The sequence below is a fragment of the Eulemur rufifrons genome, chromosome 15, assembly GCF_041146395.1.
Source record: "Eulemur rufifrons isolate Redbay chromosome 15, OSU_ERuf_1, whole genome shotgun sequence".
Lineage (NCBI taxonomy): Eukaryota > Metazoa > Chordata > Mammalia > Primates > Lemuridae > Eulemur > Eulemur rufifrons.
Window position 1 is genome coordinate 33,483,872 of NC_090997.1, and position 13,475 is coordinate 33,497,346.

The window sequence follows — 13,475 nt, forward strand, 5'->3', positions numbered from 1 at the left end:
AAATAAGGCAGGCACAGAGAGAAAAACATTGCATGTTCTTACTCATATGTGAGAGCCAAAAGAATTGATCTCATGGAGGTAGACAGTAGAATGATAGTTACTAGAGGTGGGGAAGGGTATGTATGTGGTGGGGGGGATGAGAGGGGATTATTAATGGATACAAACATACAGTTAGATAGAAGGAATAAGATATAATGTTAGATAGCAAAGTAGAATGACTATACTTAATAACAATGTATTTTATAATTCAAAATAGTTGGAAGAGAGGATTTAAAAATGTTCTCAATACATAGAAATAATAAATATACAAGGTGATGGATATTCAAAATACCCCAACTTGATTATTACTCATCTTATGCTGTAACAAAATATATGTACCCCATAATTGTGTGCAAATTATTTACGTATGAATAAAAATTAGAATAAACAAAATATACAGAGAAAAAATTCTGAGCAAAGTCATTTTGAAACTACAATTCTATGCACATCTAAACCATTAATGAATACCAAGTTTTCAAAAAATGTACTCTTCATTCTCCTTCTGAGAAAGTTATTTAAGGCTATATATACGCACATTCAAAAAATTGAGAATAATCATAAAATTGGGACAAATAAACAAGAAATAGTGGAGCTAACTTAGGAATCCAATGCAAAGAAATCCCTGGATGACATTGGTGTGCAGAAAGCAGTTTGTCCAAGTTAAAACTGGAGATTATTTCCAGGAGGCTCCAAAATGGATTCCAAGAATTAACCAGTGACTGAGTTATATGACATCATTGACTTGGTAAAGAAGGGCTGTATATTCTTTCCACATTAAAAAGGAGAAATTAGAAATTGATAAAAAATTAAACTGTTCAAAAGAAAATCATAGTTCAAATATGAAGCAAGCAAAAAATGTGACATGATTTTAAGTAATTAATATAGCCCATTGGACTATTAACCTAGGTACAGTTTCTTCTGAGTGAACAGGAGCCCTGACAGTGCATCTATTGAAAGGGAAACTTAACTCCTGCATATTATTGATTTTTATTTGGTTCTTGAGTATTTAAATGTAATAATAATATAAAAACTGCTTATTGATTTTCAATTTTTACAGTTTTTTTCAATTTTTACCCCTTTACAAGTAACCGATTTTGATGTCTTCTGGGGCCTTCCATATTTTAGCAATCAGAACTTCAAAACAGTAGTGGGTCCACATGGAACTATAACAACACTGGCTTCTCTTTCTGTATTAATTTCTCATTATACATAAACTTTTCCTTGAGTTTACACTACATGACAGACACTTACCAGGCTTTGGGAATATATTGATTAGAACAAAAGTCCTGCCCTCCTCAGTAGCTTTCTGAAAAGAGCCCACCTCATTTCTTTCTTGCTTTTTCCTTTTATGTACATCTACCTTGGCCCCTTTCCCACATAGGCTCATGAAAATATTTTTAGAGACCTCTACTTCCACTTAACCTTCAACTAAATGTTTCATGTAGTGGCTTCTTTAATTTGTTCTGTTAAACTAAGCAGAGGAAAGAGATTGCTATAGGACAGCAGTTGGACAGTTGGACAGGTTGACATTTAGCGTTAATGCCCAACAGTTTTAACTGGACTGATTTTCTTTGGTATTACAAAGGACAGGACTGAGAATGGTCATAAAAGAGAAGAGCGACTATTGTCTGGCATTGCCAAGGGAAAGATAAATTTAATTCTTCTCAACTACTAAAAGAGAGATGCATGATTTGGGGTGTTAGATACTTTAGTTTAAATGTCTCAAAGGGAGAGAGAGAGGCAGGAGAGAGAGACAGAGAGAAAGTCTGAGAACTAATTTCTTCTTACAGTGGATATGGAATGGACATTAGCTGTTTTAATCATCTGTGCGATTTAAATCTTCAGGAGAGATAGAACACAAATAACTCTGTGTGTGTGTGTGTGTGGTCTGAGCTAACATACTAAAATTTCTAATTTCTAAGAATATAAGTTAAGAAAAATTTGGAAATCATTATGATGAGAGGCTGAATTTTTAGTTTCAATTTATGCTTAATATATAAACGACTGAAAAATCTCCTTGGTTCTAAAACAGGAGTTATGACTAAACATAAGTTCTATAAAAAGGAAAGAAATTAAGTCTATAAATCTAACATGATTATACCCAATAATATTTCTTCCAAATTAGTCCATAGCAAGAAATATTAGTCATTTAGTTACATCTGAGAGAAATTTCTATTCTTAAATCAGGAGAAACTAAATTAAGAGGGCTACGTTTTCAAATATAATCATACACATTTTACATGTAATATATGCTTAGCATTTTAATATAGGATGTTTTAAAAGATGTGTCACTAAAAGTCATTTTAAGGGGAAACATTTATGCTTCAAAGTTAATTTAGAAAAAAACTTTGATATTGAAGGTTTCATTGTCACCTATTTTATGTCAGTAAGTTGTTCTTCAGTATCCTTTTAAAATGCAGAATCATACTGCAGTGTTTTTGACCCATTTTATCCAGTGAATGAAAATATTGTCCTTACTTTTGGTTCAATTTAACAGAATAACAGAATCTCAGACCTTGGAGAGACTTCAGAAGCAAACAAAAATTCTCTCCTTTCACACACTATTGAACAGAGAAGGAAAAATTGTGGTTATTGAAATCTGCCTGATTCCCTGCCCTTGAAGCCTTTTTCTCTTTGCAGCTGGGAGAGTTTGAAACTCATTTTGTCCCCAGCTCCAGCCCAACCTTCTGAGGAGTAGCATTTAGTGAGTTCTGCTACTTGTTTTGTCTGCAGTCTGAGCCCAATCCTAGCAATCTAGCTTCTAACATATTCCTGAGACTAGCTCCCAGATTTGTACCTAATTTTGGTTATTAGATCTATGTCCCTCCATCCTACTGAATGAGTCTGATTCTGTTGCCTAAGTCCCTCTAGAAATAAAGCTTTTGCTTGCGCTCACTAATCCCTGTCCAGGAGTTAGAAAGAAGCTGAATCCCTAGAAACTGACTTCATTAATGTCAACTACTGTATTGGAAATCCAGATATGCCCTTCCATATCATTCTTTTTCATACATTATGGAGTATCTCTGATTCTTACTATTATTCTAGATTTATTGCCTGTAGCCATCTTCTTTGCATGTCTTGTTCTACCAACTGAGCTTAACTTCTGTAGTTGGGTCTTTTTAAAAAGGACCTGTTTCATTCCAAAGGGCAGATCTAATTTTAGTTCCAGTGAACTCTTCTGAGGCTGCTGTGTACCACATGAAATAGATTGTATTAGTTTCTCTGGGCTGCTGTAACAGGGTACTGCAGACTGAGTGGCCTAAACAACAGAAATTTATTTTCTCACAGTTCTGGAAGCTAGAAGTCTGATCAAGGTGTTGGCAAAGTTGGTTCCTTTTGAGGAACATGAGAGAAGGATCTGTTCCAGGCCTTTCTCCCTGGCTTATAGATTTAATAGTTAGGTATTAGGCATTAGGACCACAAGCAATGAGTTTGGAGGGGATACAATTCAATCATAACAATAATATTCATAGAAGGAAAGAGACTAAGACCTGTACATGTTTGTATACACACATGATGAATACTGATGTTTGGCGTTTGTCTCCATTGTTGTTTATCTATAGAAAACATAAGATCATGAAGATTCTCATTGAGTAGTTACTTTATGAGGATGATTTGATATCTAAGACCATGAGGACACAAATAATTTTAGTCACAGCCAGAGACTAATAACCATGGACACATTACTTAACTTCCTGTGTAAGCCTCAAGTTCCATCATTTTAGAAACTGGAGATAATTATTGTACATGTCCCATGCAGTAGTTGTAAAGATTAAATAGCAAATGTATTCGTGGCTCTGTGTGCCTCATACCTGATACACAGCAAGCGCTCCATAAATATTATGTCTATGACACCAAACAGGATGTATACATAATACATGTTACAGGAACTAGGAGGGAAGTGAAGTACTAAGGTTTTACGTTGGAGCTGGGGTAAAATTTGGGCAGGAAGAACCAACGTGTCATTCTGGCCAGGGAGACTGGCATGAATAATGAGAGACTGGGGTTACACACTGTTCTGAGAACAGCAAGCTTACAGACCTATGGAAGGAAAAGAGCCCAGGGGTTACAGGTCAAGGGAACAGGTTTTAATGCTAGTTCTGTCAAGAACTGGGTCACCTTAGGCAATAGAACGAGAGGGCTAGATTAGATCAATGATCCTCATATTTGGATGCCTTTATAAAATTCCCTGGGAGCTTTTAAAAATTAGGTATCAGTGTAGCACCAAAAGCCCTTCTGATTTAGTTAATGTGGAGCAGTGCCTCCAATTTATTTTAATGTATAGCTGAATTGAGAAGTATAATACTAGTTCAGTGCACATTATAATCACTTCAAAGCCTAGAGCTTCTGATTTAATTGTTCTGGGTTGGCACCTGAGTATTGTTATTGTTTTTTTAGGATTTCCATCAAATCTCAAACCTGACCCTTCATAAATTACGAAGTGCTGGTTCTTCCATGAGAATTTTTATTTTGTATCATAATATGAGCTTCCCATGAAAAGCTGCATATTTATTTGGGGACACATTTGACTTGGAAAAGTATTTGAAATGGGGGGGAGATGGAGCCCAGGTGGTCATGTGAGCAACGGGCAGAGGAGCGGCTGTAAATACAGATGAAGTTTCACTTGCTCTCCTGCTGTTCACTTTCCCCCACATTTGTAAGTTTCATGGAAGACAATTTTTCCATAGACAGGGAGCAGGGAGGGCGGTGGAACTCTGCAACCTGGTCCTTAACAGGCCATGGACCCGTACCAGACCCCAGCTCTATGGTATTGTTATCTGGAATTGTCCAACTTGTGTTTAAACATTCATATAAATAGATGTTAATGTTATTATTTTTATAGTTAATACTTATTTACCAACATATTTAGCATATTTTACTGATTTCATTGTTTGCCATTACTTCTTCTCACTTTTCTGATTCATTTTTCTTCTTGTTAGGCCATATCCATTATTTATTCTCTCAGTGAGAGTCTGGGGGTAGTAAAATGCCTTTAGCTATCATTTCTTGAATGATATTCTGTTTGAGTATATAATATAGGCTTTTTCTCTTCCATAGCTTCCTGTGCTTTGTTCCTAAGTCATTTCAAGTGGCAACCCTGGAAGACTAACTAGAGTTACTTTAAGCCTGGTTAACTGGTAGAGCTTCAGGCTGGGACTGACCTCTCCCAGTAGGACAGGATATTCCAGTTCCAGCTGCCTCTACCCGTACCTGGCCTTCCTTTCAGTAGCTGGATTGCTTCAGCCACTCACCACTGTGTTTTCTCTAGATTCGAGCTCTACATTTTTCTTATTTATGCTTTGTAGTATGACTTTATTTTTGAAGTAAATATTTTATTATATTTAGAGGAAGGAGGATTATATGTGTATTTATATCTTGACTGGAATTTGTATATTATTTTTTAAGAAGAGGGAGGGGTAAACAAAGTAAAAGTAATCTGGTCCTGTAGGCATAGTATAAACAAGAGAATGTTCTGGCCTTTTGCATGATTTGGTTGGAAATTCAAGTGAAGTGGAACATAGGGAGTCCTTTGTTCTGGTTATGATTTGTTTTGTTTAATTCCTAATAAGTTTTAAAAGTACTTCTAATGAATAAAGGACAACAAATGGCTAACAAATAGGAAAGGAATTGATGTGTAGAAATAATGAAGTGAAACCACAAGTTTCTGTGTAGCATTTAATTACTTAGCTTGTATATCATGTAAATAATCTTGAACCTCTGTTGAATGTGTACTTCCTTTAATAACTTGCTTGAATTCTTGTCACATTTAGCCTAATATTCTACTTAACTTCTTTAATTTGTTGTTTTTTTCTGTGGAAAAATAGCTTATGTCCATGATAATACCTTGCAAGCTAGGTATTTGGGCAACAGCATAATAAAGAAGGCACCATTACCCCAGTAGCATTACTTGAATTGTAGTTCTGTAAAGACAAATAAATATATTCCATTAACAGCTTTTGAACTTTCAAATACAATTTAAAACTTACAACATGGCAAAGGAAAAAAAGCTAACCAGGACACCATTTGAAATTACTTCCAGGTTAATGTTATATGGCTGCCTAAGCTAAAGAAATTAAAAACAAACAAAAAACCGAAAACCAAATTCCACTTTGAAAAACCTGTAAATGATGGATAAGGATAACTTAAAAAAAAAAAAGACATAACCGAGTTTGCATGAAAGAGGAATCCCCAAGTGGCAGAAATAAAATGAGAAAACCAGATCCATAAGTATGTGGAGTGATACTTCACCACCATCTCTGGATGAATCAAGACTTGTAATGGCTGGGGGCTTGGGTTTTTAAACCACACAGGGCCGTGACAGCTTTACTCTCCTAAGAGGCAGGAAATTGCAACTCGTGTCTTTGCATAAGGCAAGGACCATGACAGTGCTTTCTCTACAATAATAGGAGGAGGAATATAAAGCTTCACACAGCTCAGATAAATGAGTAATCTTGTTTTTGTCTGAACCCTGGCTGAGAAAACAATAAGTCTCTTGTAAAAGAAATTGAAATCTCCTTCTGTTTCTTAGGTGGATTTTGTAGACTAAATTTATGTGTCCTACATTGTAGTATAATCCAAAACCAAGAAATTAACATTAAATTTAGTCTTTGGTCAGTGATGCCTCATTCTGTAATACCTTTCCTATCTTGCTTTAAGCTCAAAGTTTCCTAGTCCCTAGAATCAATTACTTAAGTTACAAAGAAGAGGAAAACTCTAAGAAATGATGCTCAGAGAGCCAAAATGCTGGCTTTGCAAATTGGATTTCCTTTTCTTCCGACATGTCTATCTTTTATAGAGAAGTGCAGTAATGGCTGAAGCATTTGTGCCCAGCTTTAGGCTGAAATGGTCAACTTCCAGTTATCATTTAAATATCTCCTCACCATGAAAAGGACTCAATATCAAATTGTGCTGCTTTGTTAGGTCTCCTATAGGAAACATGTAAGATCAGTCAAAGGGTATAAATTGAAGCCACATTCTGTGGTAGGTGAGTCAGTTTTATAAGTTAAACACTGTACAAACTTACCTTTTCTCTCTCTCGATCTCCCTTTCTTACCCCAAAATCTTTTCCTCTAATCCCCTAAAAATATTTTCTCTGAAAAGTTCTCTACTCAACCCTTGATCGTATCTTGCCAGTATCTGACATTTTGGCCTATTTGCTATTCTGACCCTCTTTATTCAAACTTAGTAATTGCCTCAATTTCCCCACGTGGTTGGGTCAGGGTCTGGAAGCCCTAGGGCTCCCTACCTTAAAAGACAATACAGATCAAAGCAACTTGTACTGACCAATTCTCCTTGAAGATCCCTTTCAAACATGCTTGTCCTCAAACACACTGTAAAACAAAGAATAGAAACATTCATTGGGTGCTCATACTCATTTATATTACAAAAAATATCATTATTAAATGTTGAAAAAAATAAAGTTCATTTGAATTTCAGAGTGATTTGGGATCCTGGGCCACTTGATAGCATCAAATACTTCAAGTCTTTTTCACCTTTTAAACTTTTCCAGCTGGGCATTTTATAGCCAGAGTTGCTTCTAGTGTCCAAAGCACCTTGTGGGAAACCTATAAATCCTGATAAAAAACAAGTTGGAGCCTTATGACTCAGGATATTACAAGTATGAAAGAAGCTCTCAATCCTATAAAAAGATTGAGCTAAAATATATTAATTCCCCAAATCCTAATATTTTATTCATCTTCATGTCTTCAAAACTAACCATGTCTTCTTTCATGCTATTTTTACTCCACAAAGTTGTATTTTGAATATTGATTAATTCTGTGTCTAGATATATACAATGAGAATTTCCTAGAATGTGTCAGTTGGACTTTTTTTGTTTTATGTTTTTTTCTTTTTTTCAGGACAGTTGCCTCAGTGTGGTTATATAGAATTGAATAAATGGAAGACCTTGACACAGAAGCATATCCATGTGGGTCAGGAAGTGGATAGCTGGGCTGATGCTTTGTGGGAGCAGAATCACAGATATCCTAGTGATAGAGCAGGACATGAAACAGTGCCTGTTATTAAAGAAACTAACCAAAGGAACAGCATGGTCCTGAACATCAACTCTGAATCCATAAAAAGGAATCCAATACTTCTCTCCCTTTCTTGTTCCTTAGGATATCTTCACAAATCAGAATAAACAGTATTAATAATGCAAACAATTCTCCAACTAGTATTTCTGCAAAGCAATAATAGGTTTAGTAAGTGTTGCTAGAAATAAGTGTTTATGCTCAAATAAGTTTGGCCTGTCTTTAATGCAGGGCTTCTTACCCCCTTTAATGGTAATGGGCACTGTTATTGTTGTAGAAATGAGTAGAATATGCAATGTGTCCTGAATATATTTGATTAGGGGCCCTTTTATTGTAAACCATCTGCCAACATCTCCATGAGCTGGTGTTCTGAGGTCAAGGAATGGCAAAGCTATATTAGAGTCTCATGAAGGATCTAAGCCAATAGCATAATATGTATTTTACTTGGTGCAGATTTATTTGCCATAATCAAAAACCACCAAGAATACAGCCTTGTACTAGATACTAGGTAAAAGTCCCCAAATTTAAGGAAGCAGTGACCTACAGCAATGTTATTAATAGCTTTGACTGTTACTGTTCTTGTTGAATTCAAATTCTGGCTCTGCTGCTGACTTGATACGTCACTTGTCATATCTAAGCCTTGCTTTCCTCATCTGTAGTATGGAAGTTATAATATCATTTAAACCTTCAAGGCACAGACCCTGTCTAGATATTTCCCCTTTACTCGAATGCTTAGTACAGTCCTGTTTAGGAATTTTTAGATGAGAGAAGTTATGACTACATGCATTCAGGGATCAGTGAATCTTGCAATGAATAAAAGCATAAAGTTCAACGTAGGACTCTCCTTTGAAGACCTAAAGGGAAATTAATGGACAATGAAAAGATCAATGTGTATTGGGTTTAGTCAGTGAAAACCTTTCAGGAAGTACTTGAACCTGAACTTGTTTTTATGCTATACCTTTCATAAGTATTATATTCTATTACTGGTTGTAAATATTAAAAATCTTGGTATTACTAAGAGATTCCTAGATTTAAAAGACAATATATTAATCTTCTTCTGCCCAGAGTTTATCCTGCTGTTAATTCTTAAGTGCCAATACATTAATACAATCCAGAGAGCTCACATAGCCAATAAAGCTTAGTTCCACCTGGGCAGTCTTCATTCTGTAGCCCCATAAAGAATCATATGCTGGATCTACATCTCTTCAAGGGTATATTATCTAGACATCCTCATTATTTAAAATTGCTTGGTATATTTATCTATATGGTAGTATGTTTTTTATAAGATATGATTGTGAGCAGCAGAGCACATTACATAAGTAAGTCAGATAGAGATGAGTAGAGATGTTTTTCAACTTTTGGAAGTACTTGGGGAGAGTTGGGAAATAATATATACATTTATTGTACAGTACTTCAGTACTATTCTGGTGGTATGTGGAACTTAAAAAGTTAATATGGTATTGATTATTACTGCAAAGTGTACTTGGAGGTTTGTAATTTGTATATGCAATTACAAGGGCTGTGGAGGAATAAAAAGGAATTTCTAAGGTGTGATTAGTATGTCAACTTTAAAAGTATTAGCATTTGATTGTAAGAGGTTTTCATCTATATTTTCTGGCTGCCATATTGGTACTAAAATTTAATTTAAAAAGGAAAGTTTGGTGAAACAGAAGCCTTAGGATAGTGACTTAGGAATTCAGTTTTCAAGATAAGCCAATCTTGGCATATAGTCCATGTCTGTTTCTATAAATGGTTGATTCTCTTGTTAATGCCATCCATCCTTGTTACCTCTCATATTCATTTTGAAGCACATGAATATGCTTTAGGAAATATGAAATGTATGCAATTCAAAGTGATTACATTATTTTTGCTATTTACAACATTCTCTGTATTAAAATCCCAAAAAGTAATAATTATACCTGCAGAAAAATATGCTTAAACTAAAATTACATGTACCTGTTTGTTTTAGTGAAAAGACTGAAGTTAAGGTAAAGACAAATATAAATCATTTTATGAATATAATTAATTTTTTTCCTAAAGTAGGAATATGCATCCCGTCTACTAGAAGGTACAGCTCTTTATATTCTGGAAATGTTTACCAATGTTGTACTGTGTCTCATATAGTAGGAAAAACTCCCAGAGCAAAAAAAAATGTATATATACACACACACATATTTATATATGTGTGTGTATATATATGTGCATATATAAGTATTTGCCTCTTTTACAGCACTAGGAAGAGGGAAGTTGTAATAGGAGAAAAATACTATGTAAAGAATGTGTAATAGATATAAAGACAGCCTAATTCCAAATATTTCTTCAGAAGGAAGCAAACTGTTTTTCTTCCCAAATCAAGATACAATAATAAGAAATGCTTCCATTTAATTAATTTTAATAATACTGAACAAAAGCGGAAGAGTTATGTTTTAAGAAATCATCCTATGGGCTAATGGCCATTTCATTGTCATAAACATCCTTTATTTAGCCCTCTCCACAAATAAGCTCACAGCAGGAGAAAGGACACTAGTTAGAGTAATTTGGGCGATAAGTAAACAGAAGGAATGGCTAGGAGCATAGTGTCATCTGGCAGAGAGCTTATTTCCTGAATCCTGTGGATCTGGTTAAAACCCAGCAGAGATGCCAATATGCTTCTCCTCAGTAAATGTTACCAGTCTCCACACCATCAGGCCCACCGAAGCTTGTGTACGGTATTTTATCCAAGCAATCCTTCGGGTAGCTGCACAGTGCCTGCAATGACCTGAGTCAGTCATGCAAAGAGACTTTCTTATGCTTACACCAATGTTTTCTTTCAGTTTCCATTTTCTGCTGCTCCTGTTGTCCAATGCTTTAAGCGGAGTGATGGAGGTGGCACTTCACACTCTTCTTAGATAAGATCTTGAGCAGCAAAGAGTGGTTTAAACAGCATGTCTGAAAATTCCCAGGCTGGATTTCTTTGCAAGGTTGCTGTCATGTGTGCACCTGGGATACCTGTCTCTTCAGAAGGGTGGGAAGAAGTGAGGTCTATTGATTCTGAAGAGAGAAAAATCGAGGCCCGACGAGCAGGTATGAGTAAGCAATAGACAGTGGTAATCCCGCTTCTTTGTTTTTTAGTTATACCCAAATCTATATTTAATATTCCCTCTATATCTATTTTTCCAGTCTAAATATTATCATTTTCTGTGTGTCATGTGCAGAGAGATATTATTCCATTTTCTTAACGAAGCAAAGTTTCCATTACCAACATTATCTTTAATCTGGTTCTCTGAAATGAGATTAGAGGGTTTACAACATAGTCTTAAAGATTATAAGATGATTAATTATATTTATGATTTATATTCTAGTGTAATAGCCAAGTCAAGAAAGATTTAAAAATTAGAAAGTCAATGTTCTGTGAAAATAAGAAAAAACAATAGCAAGTTGCTTAATTTTGCCTGGGTTTTGTTTTGTAGTCAATGTATTTCATGCTTTAGTAGCTCATGCTAATACAAAGAATGAGAGATATATGACAAATTGCAGTCATCATTAGTAGAAAATTGATTTGAAAATAGGAAGTTTGTGCTACTTCTCAAAATAATGGATCCTGGGTTTTTGTGAAAGAACTGAAACCTTTCCACAAACACAGGCCTTGACCTAGACCACAATACCACAAGGTCAAATGGTATATGTGAAGCAAGCTCAAAATTGCAATTGATGATATTAGGTTTTATGTGTTCTCTCCCAAGGGAAATTAGTGTGTTGGTCTTTGATGTGGCTGTGGAATCACAACTGAGTGTGAGGCTATGAAATATATAATCCAGATGAAGGATGCATGTGGCTCAAGGTGGACAGAGTTGTAGAAATGTTTTAAATAAGTAAACAGTGTTAACATAAATTTTGGAATTGATAAAATGAAAATAGGATTTTTTTTCCCTGCTTATACATGGGCAGTGGCTCCAGTGAATGACATTTGTTATTATGCATGAAATCTTATAGTATGTGGTACCCAGAAATGGGCGAGAGGGTATTTTAGAATAAGAACATTAGCCTCTTCTACTATTGATTCTCTGCTTTGATTCTGTAATTTTGAAAGCTATGAATACCATTTTACCTAATAAACCCTGCTTGATTTATTAAGTACTTCTGTTAGAAATACAATTTGTTACCATTTGATAGATTTCCTTATATCAAGGCACTTTAGGGAACTCAATATAATTCATGAGTTGGAATGAGGGATAAATATTAGATTAATTGCATTTGAAATGATTTTATAATTTGAAATAAGCCCATACCAGGTGATAAACAAGAAAAAAAGAAATAGGAAAAGAGAAATATAAGGAAAATCTGAAAACTCAGACACAATAATAGCCACATGCATACAAATGTTTTCTTTCAGTTGACTTGAGCCTACATAGGTCTATATGATCTATGGATTCTTAAATTCCAGTCAAAGAAAATTACATGATAGCAGTTTCAACTAGGGGAAATTAGTAAGTTTGTGTTGAAAATTTTGACTCCTCTTCTATTAGTTTTCTTTGGTACACTTGCTGGGCCAGCAGATCTATCTCTAGACCGTGCCATTTATATGTCTTCTTTATGACCGTGCCATAAAGGAAGACACTTAAGTGCAGCAAGCCTAAGATTTCAGCCCTGTTTGCTGCACTGGAAAATTCTCACTGGCACCAAATGTGGGAAATAGAAATATGATTGTAGTCCCCTTCTGTACCACCATAGTTTTCTACACCAACACTCGTCCTTTAAAAAAACAGACATAGCTTTGAAGTAACCCACCAAAATAATTGCAGTAACTCCCAACTACCATGGTGTGGTGAAAAGCTCACACATGGGCTTTCAAATCAGAAAAAAGTTTAAATTCCAATTCTGTTACTTATAAACCATGTGACCTTGGGCAAGATAATTAGCTTCTCTGAGCCTCATCTATAATATGGAGTAAGTAATATTGATTTTGCCATATGCCTGTGAGAAATAAATGAATTAAATTAATAAACTTAGTACAATATTGGGCACATAACAAGCATTCAATTAATGTTTATTTACCTTTCCTCTTTTCCCAGCAGCAATTTGCCAGTTTAAAGCATACTTGGAAGTTTGGGGAAAGAAAAAAATACATGTTCTAAATGGAGACTAAAAATACGTTCTTTTAAGAGTGAAAAAAATTTTCAAATTACTCAATTTGTTTGAGGCTGATATTTTGCAGTTGCTTTGGTGATGATGAGATGATCTGTCGTGCAGTATTATTTTTTCTTATGAGATAATTATTTTTGACAAGTACATATAATTTAAGTAAACACAGTGCATTTGTTTTAAATAAATGAAAGATGTTCTTAATCCTCTCTCTATTATCATTTGACCATTTCATTTTCTAAAACAAACTAGAAGCAGTCTGCCTCTACTTTTCAGTAAATAGCC

The 13,475-nt window shown here is 35.0% G+C and overlaps 1 protein-coding gene across 45 annotated transcripts in view; it reads left to right on the forward strand.

Annotated features, from left to right (window-relative positions):
* Positions 1–13,475, forward strand: part of RIMS1 (regulating synaptic membrane exocytosis 1) — a 467,111-nt gene that overhangs the window by 267,660 nt on the left and 185,976 nt on the right. For 24 of the 45 annotated variants that reach the window (XM_069488776.1, XM_069488766.1, XM_069488778.1 and 21 more), the window contains exon 1: positions 10,809–11,132. The exons of 1 other annotated variant lie outside the window; for it this stretch is intronic. Coding sequence is in view for 41 of the 44 variants with exons in the window: in XM_069488744.1 (XP_069344845.1) it covers positions 10,994–11,132 (139 nt within the window). In the remaining 3 variants the exon portion in view is untranslated. Of the gene's footprint in view, positions 1–10,808; positions 11,139–13,475 lie in introns of those variants that run through there. 20 more of the 45 variants (XM_069488755.1, XM_069488743.1, XM_069488789.1 and 17 more) reach the window with 1 other exon arrangement.